At 41.1% G+C, this 12,909-nt stretch overlaps 1 protein-coding gene across 9 annotated transcripts in view; it reads right to left on the bottom strand.

Annotated features, from left to right (window-relative positions):
- The window catches only part of Wac (WW domain containing adaptor with coiled-coil), a 54,959-nt gene extending 45,272 nt beyond the window's left edge, over positions 1 to 9,687 (bottom strand). Inside the window, exons 1-3 of one of the 9 annotated variants that reach the window (XM_085833491.1) lie at positions 9,458 to 9,687; positions 8,509 to 8,545; positions 6,776 to 6,971 (exon numbers count right to left, since the gene is read on the bottom strand). In XM_085833491.1, the coding sequence (XP_085689617.1) occupies positions 6,776 to 6,914 (139 nt within the window). In that variant the 5' untranslated portion in view covers positions 6,915 to 6,971; positions 8,509 to 8,545; positions 9,458 to 9,687. Of the gene's footprint in view, positions 1 to 6,775; positions 6,991 to 8,508; positions 8,546 to 8,645; positions 8,860 to 8,925; positions 9,415 to 9,457 lie in introns of those variants that run through there. The other 8 variants (XM_085833494.1, XM_085833495.1, XM_085833496.1 and 5 more) reach the window with 8 other exon arrangements.
- Positions 9,688 to 12,909: the final 3,222 nt, after the last annotated feature.

Below are 12,909 nucleotides of genomic sequence, written 5' to 3'. Positions count from 1 at the left end.
AGTATTTTATGCACCCTTCCCTCATACTAGGCAAAATATTCTAAGATCATACTTGGCAAATATTTTATCATTACAGAATAGATGAATTCTATGAGATTGAAATAGGTTTATAACTTTTCACAAAGTGCTGTTACACCATACAAACTCAAGAATTCAAAAATTTTATAAATCTAGACCTATTCATTTATCAAGCATACATATCCTAAGTATTCTTTAAGTGCTAAGACTTTGAAAGCTTTTGGGTGTGTGAGTGTGTGTGTGATAAGTTAGTTCAGGTTCATGCTAGACCTTAAGCATACCACTCAATGAACAACTTTCAGGATTTGGCTTTCTACCATGGGTTCCTAGGATCAATCTTGTTGTTGGGCTTGTGTTACAAAGTGCTTTGACCTCATTTCAATGTCTTACAAATACACATAAATAAACTATATGAACTAATTGCTGGCACCTAACTCAGCGTAAATATGCTAACCTGTATGCTTGTTTTTCAAACATGCAAGAACTCAAATTTACTACTGAACTGTCCTAGTGCTTAAAATAATTTTATCTAAAATAACAGTGGCTACAATTACCTGAACTCAGTATATCAACTGACCTATGCACTTGCTAATACCAGTTAGAGATCTCTCTAGTGCCAGACATTAACTAGATACCCTTGCCACTAGACATTAAGTTGGTTATTTAAGAAGCATACAAATTTTAATAGCATTCATTTGTATAGGAAGGTGACAGAGACGTCCTTGAGATGTAAACCATGCAGAATACATAGTCTAGCAAATAATCACTCTAATGTGCTGAGTCCTCATGTGCTCAAGAGTCGGAAACCCTAGAACTGCACATTACAAATCGGCTAAACTAGTTTTATGTAAAACTCAATTTTCTAGGTTCCATCTCCTAACTCCTATGACTCAGAATAATTCAAATATTATAAAATAAACGGTAGCAAGCTCTTCTTGCAATCCTGACAAGCAGCCAAATTTGGTTACCATTTCTCCATTCACTGAAGTTTTTATTTATCAATCCCCTCACCCAAATTTGCAAATGGCACAATGGATGTGAACAAATGCTAGCAGTCTCTACAGCCTGTTTTATAGCTCTCTTTACTCAACTATCCACCACTCTTTTCTAACTCTAAAAGAACCAGTAAACCTAGCTCTTTTTGAAACTGACACTAACTTTTAAGTATTCACAGGAATGCATGGAATATAACCCTAGCATAAAAGCTGGCAGGCAAACTGCCATGAGTCAGAGGCCAGCCTGGGCATACAAGACCCTGTCTTAAAAACAAACAAGCAGCCGGGCGTGGTAGGGCACGCCTTTGATCCCAGCACTTGGGAGGCAGAGACAGGCGGATTTCTGAGTTCGAGGCCAGCCTGGTCAGGACAGCCGAGGCTTTACAGAGAAACCCTGTCTCGAAAAACCAAAAAACAAAACAAATAAGCAAAAACTGAATAACTCATTCAGAACAGTAAGAACAGGCCTAAGAATTTCAAGTCACTGAAAACCTCTTAAACCTCAGAGTGGCATGAGATTAACAGCACTTTTAACTAGATAAATTCTACTTCTTGTATGGGAAGTAACTATGCAACAAAAAGGAAAGAACACCCCTCATGGGCTCTTAGGGAATCGCCACAGAAGTGCCAGTGAACACAAAACCACCCCTTCTAGGTAGTAGGAAGAGCTCCACCTGAAGGCAGAAAGAAAGTTACGTACAGGAAAGACTAGCTTTCCACTCTCAACAGCTCAGCCTAAAGGTTTTGACTGCTTCCACTAGCAGCCTTTGGATGAAGAGGTAGAACTCTCAACTCTGCCTGCACCATGCCTGCCTCGACACTGCCATGCTCCCACCTTGATGATAATGGACTGAAATCTAAGCCTGTAAGCCAGCCCCAATTAAATGCTGTTTTTTTTTATAAGACTTGCCTTGGTCTAGGTGTCTGTTCACAGCAGTAAAACCCTAACTAAAGGTTTTGACTAATTTCAGCAGCAGACCAGAACACACTATGAACTAATTTCAGAGGCTATTTGATCAAATGCAAAGGGACTTTGCAACTTGAAGGTATCACAGAAGCCCTTAAAAGAGAGTGGACATATAAACTTGAAATACCAGGCTCTGGAATGATAGAGATTAGTGTCTTACCACTTGTTACAGTGTCTCAAAGGTGCCAGCTCAATGTCATCTTCTCTTTAACATTAGTTAACTGACATTACTGCAAAACCACACTGCATACACACATACGAAAAGTTACTCAGCAAATAACAACAATCCTAACTTTCCTGTAATATAAAGCCAAAGTCGGAGGCAGAGGCAGGCGGATTTCTGAGTTCGAGGCCAGCCTGGTCTACAGAGTGAGTTCCAGGACAGCCAGGGCTACACAGAGAAACCCTGTCTCGAGAAAAAAAAAAAAAAAAAAGCCAAAGTCATTGGTATGTTAATACCAATTATTTTTGTTATCCAGCTAAGCAGAAATTAGTTTGAGTAAGAGATTGTCTTAAACAGTGAAAGTGGACCATTCAAATGTTTATATTATAAAAAAGAAATGCAAAACCAAAAAAAAAAAACCAAAAACAAAATATATAGCAATTTCTCTCAAAAGTAAAGCAAGCAGAAGGGAAAAATAATAGCATGGCAAAAAGCTATCAGAGAAATAACTTGTTATAAATTTTTTAATCAAGATTTAAAATCACACATGCTTAGACTGTGCACAGTTGGGAGTTTTCTCAAATTAAGGAGAAAGTACCAGAGTTGAAACATTAAGACACTGAGACTGTAGATTGCTGGTACGCTCCAGCACTCCTGGTATAAGCAGGAGAATCAGGAATTCAAGGCCAGCATGGGCCAACTTTTCAAAATGATCAAAAAATAAAAACAATAGGGAGAAGCTAGCTGGTTAGAAGGCTCAGAGGGTAGGGTAGGGGTGCTTGGTGCCAAGCCCGGCCTGAGTCCAAACCCCAAGCTCCACATGATAGGAGAGAATGCATTTCTGAACTTACATGTTCCCTACATACAAATACGTGAATGTAAATTTTTTTTTAAAAATATATAGGAATGCTGATGCAGGATCATCAAGACTAGATAAGGGTAGTACACTGAAACCTGTGTCACTAAAAACAAAACAAAAAACCAAAAATCAGACTGCTTATCTTTCAACATTACTCCGTTGATCACAAAATATTTGGAGTTTTTGTAAACTCGCCTAAAAAGATTTAATGACTGTATTTCTGTCTATACTACACAGTAAGATGACTTTTTAAAGAAAAAGTTTTTAGACCAAACTTACTCATCAAATTTCTAAAATCCATATATGAGCACATTAAATTCTGTACCAAAGTAACAACTTATTTTGCAAAAGAAAAATAAACAAGCTTTATTCCCAGATGGGGAACTCTAATTTCTTCCTAGAGAAACTTTTGGCAAGTAGAAAACACTAGCATGTAACAACCTGGCCTAGAGCTATACATGTATAGTGTACTATAATGTCCAGTTTCTACCTTTGATATTAAAATCATTTAGATTTAGATAAAAACTAACCACTAAGAAAAGCTTTTCGAAGTTACTAAGATGATAAAAGCCAAGTTTTAAACTAACCCATCCCAAATTAAACACTACCAAATGAATTTGTAGTTTGTCTCACTTCTGAGTATAGAACTCACCAGTAGAAAGAGACAATTTTAAGGCACACCTGTTTTATTTTCTGTTTTTTTCCTTTTATGTAGAATTGTGAAAATAGAGAAACTATTTTTGCTACTTTCCAATGTCAAAATGAAGCCAAGTACAACTCAGAGCTTTCTATTAATGATGGAAAACCCTGTCTAAAATGTACCCTCCTAATGAACACAGGACCACACTGAATAGGTTTATTTTATAAAAAGATGCAGGCATTATTAAACTACATCTTGAAAACTTAAATTTTCAGTGATCAGTAGTGATTTAATTCTTCAACATATTATATATTACCCAAAATGTTCAGTACCTTTTTAGGTTTGGGGAGTCTCTTTAGACTTTACCAGCTGAGCATGTATCATCATCCAAAAAGCTTTCCAACATTTTGACAGAATTTCAGATTTTCTGACGAGGCATGCTCAACATACACAATGAATATAGTACAAATGAGAACATTTCTAGAACTGATGGGATATAAAGAACATAAAGCTAGAAACTTCAAAACCTTAGAAACAGTACTTAGTCACTAAACATGCAGTTTTCCTTTCTACTAAAAACAATTTCCAACTTTAAGTGATAAAATATGTAATTGTGTAATTTTACTAAGTTCACACACATATATGTACGTCCATACATACATATATATATATATATATATTTCATCTAACCAAGGACTCTGAATATACTTTTTCACTCATGGAAGACAGGAATTAATATTCTAAAACTGAAGTTCTGTGAAGTTTCATAGAATCCCTACTAAGATAATACAACCTAAGTTATTTGTACCATTAAGGTTTTTTTTCTTAATTATTTATAACTCTTAAGGATTCTCTCAAAGACTTTTTTTTCCCTCAAAGACTTTTTTTCTCTTGTTTTTGAATACAATGACAACAAAAACAGACCCAGAAACTATGGATCACTCCTCAAATCCCAGAACTCTGGAGAAGGCTGAGGCAGTTAAGGTAATCACATAAAGCCCTTAACTCAAAGAAAGAAAGAAAGAAAAGTATACGCTGCATGCACATGTATCATCAACTTCAAAGATGGACTCTGAACTAAAGACTGATTTTATGAGGAGATGAATCTCTGTGGGTTTAGAGCCAGCCTGGTCTGCATCAAATGCCAAGCCAGCCAGTGAGACCTCAAAAGAGCAAACTTTTAATTTAAAAAAAAACACAAAAGATTATTTCATGGTATGTTCCATTCCTACATAAAGGACTATGAAAGAATAGAGTTATGGTGTCTGTTAGGTTCCAGGAAGTCAGATAAGAGGTAGAAGTGAATTACAGAGGATAGGTATAAATTAGCAAGTGACTAGGGAGAAAAATTACTAACAAACTGCTTGCAAATAGAACTAATCAACAAAAACACAAATAAAAAGTAAACAAAAGCCAATGAGTAAGTTCATTCATGAAGGAGAATGAAAATCAAAGTGAAGAAAGAAGAAAATACAGAGAAGGCAAGCAACTGAACAACTACTAGACCTAAGGAAGGCTTCCGGGCAAAGAATCACGTCAGAGCTTGACTTCCTAGGATATCACACAACACTTGGCACATAATATATGTCCTACAGTTGTGAATGAATTAAGCAACAGAATTTGGTGAAGATTATTTCAACTCTAAAGGAATTCATTGTCTCACTGTAAGTAGATGAAATAAATCATTTGTAGACACTTTCTTAAGTGTGTAAAACTTGATTTCTTCCTGGAGTTCAGAATGGATAGCAAAATTGGGTCAAGTTGTTACAAAAACAACTTGAGAGTCTATCAGATAAAGTACCGTATCCTATTGTATCAATTACCAAAATGGCTCAAAATAAAGCATACTAACAGTATAATTAGTCTTGTTTCCAATAGTTAACTTGTAAAGTAAACACAGAAGAGTGACTGATCAATAGTACTACCCAAGTATGCATGGAAAACTACAGAAAATTCACCCATAAAACTGACAATCATCACTTCAGTACCCAAGACTTCCTAACACTTGAATAAGCTACCTGCTATCCTTACAAACATCTAAGTTTATATACATAAGCATCTCAGAGTGATACTTATATTCAACTATCTTCCTCCCTTTCAATTACTCCATCCCAAAGCAATACTCTAACCATTAATAATTCCTCAATTAATTAATTATGCAGAGGCCAGTGTATGATTCTACCCTAAGAGGAAAAACAACAACAACAAAAAAGAGTAAAATAGATGCAAAGTATTTTCAAAAAGTAATTAAAGACATCAAGAACTAGTCATAAACAAAAGCAGTAAGCCCTGGCATTCTACTGCAAGTTTCTTCAGTATTCAGTCAATACTGTATGAGTAAATGTTATCTACTTAAACAATATGAGGTCTTATTGTCAAAGAAAAATATACAGCTCTTAATTATCATAATGAAATTATTTTATCCCGCAATGTAAGCTTTATAAGTAAATGTTACATTCATAAGCTCTAAGCAAAGTCAGCCTGAGAATGTACTTATTCCCAGTCCCCACCACAGTTTGACACAAGGTGCCAAGAAGATATCAGAACTGTAAAAAAATAAGGCTAACTTAATCTTCTTCAGCTGTATAGGTCATCTGAGGCCGGCCTCAAAACAAAAGGCATAAAATTAAAAAAGGGCTGACTGTTTCATCTAAACATCAAGAGAACCCTCGGGGTGGGGGAGAAATGGAATATAAAATGTTAAATGGTTACAACAAAAACTAATTTCCTAAACTTAAAAATAACTTTTAGTGGTTAAACCTCTTGATAAACCTCTTCTTTAACTGTATAATTCATGATTACAACTAAAACCTCAACACCGTAGGAAATAATCTAAAGGACCAATGATTTCAAACTAAAACCAAAATTCCTAAAACCTTAAAAGTTCCTTTCTTGGGAAACTGTTCAGGAACTCTCCAATCACTAGTCACCATTTAGAAGCCTGTATTTGTAACTGCACTATCAAACACTGTGTGTTCATGCTGAAACCATTTTCCACAGTGCCTGCTGAATTAAAAAACAAACAAAATGGATTCAAAGTGATAATACTAGTACGTGGTAACGTGCTGACTGCACTGTTTTCTCTAACTCTCCCAGGACATACAAATGACAGTTTAGCCCAAGAGCTACTTACCACCGTCCCTTTCTCTAACTCTCTGAGTGTGCACGTTTTTGGCCTTGTTGTGACCTGTGCTGTCACTGTATTTGTTTTCAGGACTATTAGATCTCCGCAACATTTTGTTTGGTGGTGAAGGATCTGCGGCGTCTCGCATCTTTTCATGTCTGTGATCACCACTACTGGGGTGACTCTTTGAAGAATACTTAAGTGCCTGTAAAACATCACCCCCCCAAAGAGAGAGAAAAATTGAAAACTTAAACTCAATTCCCAATTTAAATGACAAATTTTGGTATGTCAGGTTCCCTTACATCAAAATTCAGAATTTCCATTTTCAGTACTTCCCTTACTCAGAGAAGATGGAAATGCTCCAGTTACTATGCAACTCCTGATAACAAATGCAACCACAAAACACACACACACACACACACACACAAGGAAAAAAGAAGAAAAGAAAAGAAAAAGAAAAAGAAAAAAACCTATTTGATCATGTAAACTTTTTTTTTTAAACAGTATTTTGGCACACTGACCCACCAGGAAAAAAAAAAAAATTCTTCAAAACTAAAATCAATTTTTGAGAGCTTAGATTACTATCCACTTAATCTCTACAACTAATGCATCCAAGCATGTCTATAAATAAGCATATTTTAATAACCATATTTTTCAAAAAGACAACAGTTTTTCCTCTTTTTTGATTCAAATAAAGCACTATCCCTAATTTATAAGCTCTCTCAGGGATAAATTAGTTTTTAAAATGTAACAAGATGTGCCAAAACAAACTGATACATGAACAGTGTTTCTAAAGAGGAAGAATTCTAAATGCCCTCAAAATAATGGTTCTACACTGCAGGTGTCTGAAGAGGAACATAGTGTTGCAGTCTGGGAGGGAAGGAAATAATGTTTGACAGATGCAAATATTCTGACATCCCAGAAGCTCCTGTACAAGCGTCAGGCTGGAACCGTGCAGGCTCCCACGTGTAATCCAGCATTCTGAAGACTAGACAGGAGTAAAACTGGAAGCAAGCCTGGACCACGGAACCTTGAGGGAGACACAGATCTGTTCCTATTCTTTTCTCTTTTAAGGGTGATTAGAGGCATAAAGTATTTACTTCTCTTATCTTCAGACAGTATCCTGAAGACATTTCTGCAAACCTTTAAAACTTTACATGCAAAACCTTCAGTGGAATAGTCACCCAGAATCATTTCTATTAGTATGAATTACTAAGTAACAGAAGGTTTAAATTAACTGAAGCAAAAACAAAACCTTTCCTTTGAAATAGCATAATCTGAACTAAATAAATAAAATGATAAGAGTATTGTTACTGAGAGTAACTCAAGTTACTTCTCTCAAGCCTTTCCTCTACTTTTAAAACTTTCACATTTATCTTTCAGCTCCTTGATAGAATATTAAATAAATGGGCCTCTGAAATCAAATATCACTACACTTCAGTGACTCCTTCACATTCAAGCCAAGCCAGGTCTTCCTGTTTCCGAGTATTTTTCCCCTTAAAAACAAACAAGCAAACAAACAAAAAAAAACCAAACCCCTGAGCTTCCTCTAGTGACCTCTCAAGATGCATTTGCAGAATGCCAATAAAACCCAATACTGAATTTTAAGCGGACCAGTGGTGCTACTTTCAGATTTGTTGCACCAAAGGGCCTGTAGCGACTTCTGAAGCCTGCGCTCGAGTAGCAGTCCCTCCCTTCCCCCTCCAGCCCCTCCAATCCCTCCACCCAGGATCGGCTGGTACCTGGAAAGGCTGAGAGTCCCCTCTCCGGTCGTGACAGCTGAAAAACAGTAAAGAAGAACCGTCCTGTGAGACATCGCGGGAAAGGAAGAAAGCGGGTCTCCCGGCCGCCCCTCCCCGCGGACCGGCGACAAACGTACCAGCGCGGATCCGCGCGCGGCGGACGCTCCCCGGGCTCAGAGGCCCGGGTTCGGACTCAGGCCGCAGCCGCAGCCCGCTCGTCCAGCCCTCCGGGTCCCCAGGGCGCCAGCCCGTCCGCCCGGCCCGGCCCGGCCCGGCCCGGCCCGCCGCCTCCTCCGACCGATCCCGATCAGGGTTAACAACAAAAATGGCGGCGCGGCCAGCTCCCGATAAGGACGCCCGCCCGTCCGCCCGCCCGCCCTCCGCCGCGGCCCGGCCCGAAACGAAAAGACGATTTACCCATCACTGAGTCTCTGCTGTTTCCTCGCATACATTACCATCAATGCCCGGCTGTGTGTGTGTGTCGGGGAGGGGGAGAGCGGCCGCGAGGCAGGCAGGCGGGCGGGCGGGCGCGCGGGCGGCGGGCGGACGGCGGGCAGCCCCGGCACCAGGTCTCAGCGCACCCTCGGCGGCTCGCGGCACCTCCCCGTTACTGGCGCCGGCGGTCCCGGGCCATCTCCCTCCGTCACCACCGCGTAGGGTCGGCTGGGGCAGAGGTGCCAACTACGGGGCGGCAGCGCGAGCCGGGGGGAGGGGGTGAGAGGCCGTGTTCCGGTCCCCGCGGAGAGCGAACGCCTCCAGCACCTTCCCTCCTCCTGCTCCGCCGCCGCCGGGTCCTTCTCGCCGCCTCCTGCCGCTGCTACAGCCGCCGCCGCTCCACCAACTACATCCGGGCAACTCGGACGCAGCCGCCTTCGGGAAAGCTCGGCAGTTTCCGCCACACCCCCTCCTCCCCGCCCCGCGAGGCTCGAGAACGCCGCCTTCGACAAACCTCGGCTCGCTCCCGCCCTCCTCTTCCTCCGCGGCCTGGGCTCCTCGCCCCGCGACCCGTCAAGCCCTTCCGGTTGCTGCTTTCCTCGCTCGCGAATCCGGCCACTCCCGTTCCACTTTAGGGGTAATCGTGCTCCGGAGCCTGCGGGAGGCGAGCCCCGGGGCCTCCGGGCTGCGCGGGGTGGGAGCCACCTTCGGGAAGAGAACCGTGGGGCGCGAGGGACGCCATCTCGGACTAAATGCGGAGCGGCGGGAGCTGCGCGTGCGCCCAGAGGCGCTACGGCGGCGGGGGCGGGGTGCCCTCCGCGAGGCGGCCGTGTCCCCCGCCCCTCGGGCTCCGTGCGGGGGTCGGAAAGCCCCTAATTGGGCGGCCCGGACGGTGGTCGCGGAGCCTCGGCGGGCCGCGACGGAAGTCACACTCAGCCGGCCGGGAGGACCCAGAACCGCGGCTGGTGCTGTCACCCAGCAGCGCGAACCGCGCGCCTGTGCCCGGCCGCACTGGAGCCTTCCCACGGCGACTCCTGTGTCCCTCCTAGTTCTTCTTCTTCGTGGAAGGAAATTCTTTCCAGAGTACGGGAGTACAGAAAATATGCGGTGTAGTGAGTGAGGTTGCTATAAATTATTTGCGATACACGGGGAGGAAACTTATCAGTGACAATCTTTTCTTTGTGGCAGTCGACTGCTTTTTTTATTCCCCGGAACATGGGTTTAACAGAAAGAATTGCTAGGTAAGCAGGCTAGAGAGGTAAAACACATAAGGATTAAAAAAAAAAAAATCGAAAAGACTATTCGGTATCCAAAAGGTTACATTAATCCTAAAATTGAATACGGAAAGAGACCTTGAAATCATAGCTGAAAAGATTTTTTTAAACTAACAGTGTCGGCTTGTCAGATCCACTTGTCAAATGTTAAGATGATTATTATGGCAACTAGTAAAACCCTGCTTAACGCCCACAGAAGCTGTCAGTAACTAAGAAAAAAGGTGGTCGGTGCCTGAAGTGACAGGGGAGGGCTAGAGGAATAGGTCATTTGTAACATTTTTTTAGCAAAGATTAAACACAAGAAAAAATTAAAATGCCCTTAATGAGGGTAGTCAGATCTCTCCTATAAGGGTCCTTTGGTCCAGTTCCGAACACTAAGTTGGAAGAGGGGAAAAAATATTACATCTTGCACAGAAATTCTAAAGACTGGCACCATTATTCTTATTCCTTGTTTCCTTGTTCCCTTGTGATGAGCTAACACAGGACTGAGCTAATGGAGGAAATGTTCAAGATGTAGGAGTGATACTCAATATTGTGTTTGCAAACTTACACAGTAAAATTCATTTGTCCCCCCCACGTCAGCATGCACCCAATGTACACAGATGTGAGAGTGACATACCTGATAACAATGTGTGCCTCATTAATTGATGTCTCATACTGTAAACTGTCCCTTACACAATATATGTAGTGCCATGGTTTTCTCAGTTCTTGTGCTTGTCTTAGTGATTTTGTTATTTAAATGTCTACCAGCGCTAGTTCTGATACTGTCTAGAGTTCTTAGACATAGTAAAGATCTACTAAGTCTTAAAGAAAAAGACTGGACTAGATTAGTTTTATTCAGGCATACCATTAGTGCTTTTGACCACAAGTACCCTGTAAATGTTTATATTATTTTCAAGAACACATCTTCAGCCTGGCAGTGGTGGGTGGCCCACACCTTTAATCCCAGCACTTAGGAGGCAGAGGCAGGCAAATTTCTAAGTTCCAGGCCAGCCTAGTCTACAGAGTGAGTTTCAGGACAGCCAGGGCTACACAGAGAAACTCTGTCTTGAAAAGACAAAAATAAATAAAATATTCAAACAAACTTACATATTTGCCAGTTGGTGATAACAAAACTAGAAGCTTATAGGTCTTAACATTGTTGATCAAAAACCAATCAGTGTTTATGATTTCTTTATTAATAACTACTACAAATCACAAAGGTTACATATTTACTAGGGAGTAAATTCAAGCACTATAATCATTTTTTAAAATCTGTTGCCTGTGGCAGGAGATGAATAAGGCTTAGTGGTCTAGAGTACTAGCTGTTCTTCCAGGGAGCCTGAGCTCAGTCCCTACCACCTGTAAACTAGAAATAAATACTCCATTGCCTAGCTGAGATAAGTCACTGGAAAACACTCTCACTTCCGTTCCTCCTTAGTGGCCTATGGTACAACTCTGTTAATTCTCTACAATGTATACCTTCCACAGGTCAGCTGAACTTGCCTGGAAAAACAACAGCCATATAAGAATGAAGTTAGTTATTTTCCTGACTCCAAAAGTGCATATGGGCAAATCCCTAGGTCTGTTAATCCATTTCTCCTGCTTCCTTAATGAGCTGTGTAACATCTTCTAAACCTACCAACGCTTACTCCATGAAAAGGCTTTTATCTTGCTTCTTACACCAGAAAAATAGAAATCAGAAAGCAGTAACAATTTCTGACTGTTCCCCAACTACCAACTTTCTACATCTGAATAGAACACAACACTCCAGTAAACTGCACTATGCAAAACCAAACTTGTCACTTACACATTATCTGATGTACCTTACCTGCTCCGTTGGATCACTTAAGTCAACTTAAAATGTGTTCATACTAATTAACCATCTGTGGAAGGGGTCGGGAATTGATTTGCATTTCCCTCTAATGTAGTGGTTCTCAACTTTCCTAATGCTGCTACTCTTTGATACAGTTCATCATGTTGTGGTAACCCCCGAACATATATAAGACCCTGACCCTCAGTCAGTGATACTTTGAGATGCCCTCTGAGTGAGACACCAAGGTGCAGATCAATTTGAAAGCAAGAGGTTTATTTTCTGGCGCATGGGGTCAACCTTCAGTTAATCCCTCAAGGTGAATTATTAAGAAGGTGACCCCGAATGGCTATTACAAGCATTTTTTATACTTTTTAGGGGCACAAGTTACATCAGCAAGGTTACAGTTCAAACTTACTAGCTAAGCATATTGACCTTTAAATCTATTGGCTAGCAAGTATGACAAGCATTTGAACTCTACTTGAGACTTTCCAGCGGGTCAGGTAACCAGTCAGTACATTCTGACTGGGTGGAGAATGGAACTTGGCCTAGCCTTGGCCCCAGGTGGGAGGGCTAAACTGTAAGGAGGGTGTGGGACTAGAAAAAGCCTTTAGGGTCCCTCACATAAAATTATTTTTGTTGCTATTTCAAACTGTAATTTGTCATAATTATGTTAAGATTCATAAATATCTGTGTTTTCTGATGATCTTAGGGCACCCTTGTGAAAGGGTTGTTCACAAAGGTTGAAATTCACAGGATGAAAGCACTATTCTGAAGATTTTCCTATATACTTTTGTTCTTCTTGATCTGTTTTTTTTTTTTTCCTGGACTCTCACATTCATTCTCCCCCCCCCCTCCCCCCCCCCCCCCCCCCCCCGCAAACAGACCGTTCCCTGGACT

Source organism: Mus caroli, unplaced genomic scaffold (assembly GCF_978045245.1).
Source record: "Mus caroli unplaced genomic scaffold, Mus_caroli_1 scaffold_19, whole genome shotgun sequence".
Lineage (NCBI taxonomy): Eukaryota > Metazoa > Chordata > Mammalia > Rodentia > Muridae > Mus > Mus caroli.
This window is presented reverse-complemented; position numbering and strand designations above follow the sequence as displayed.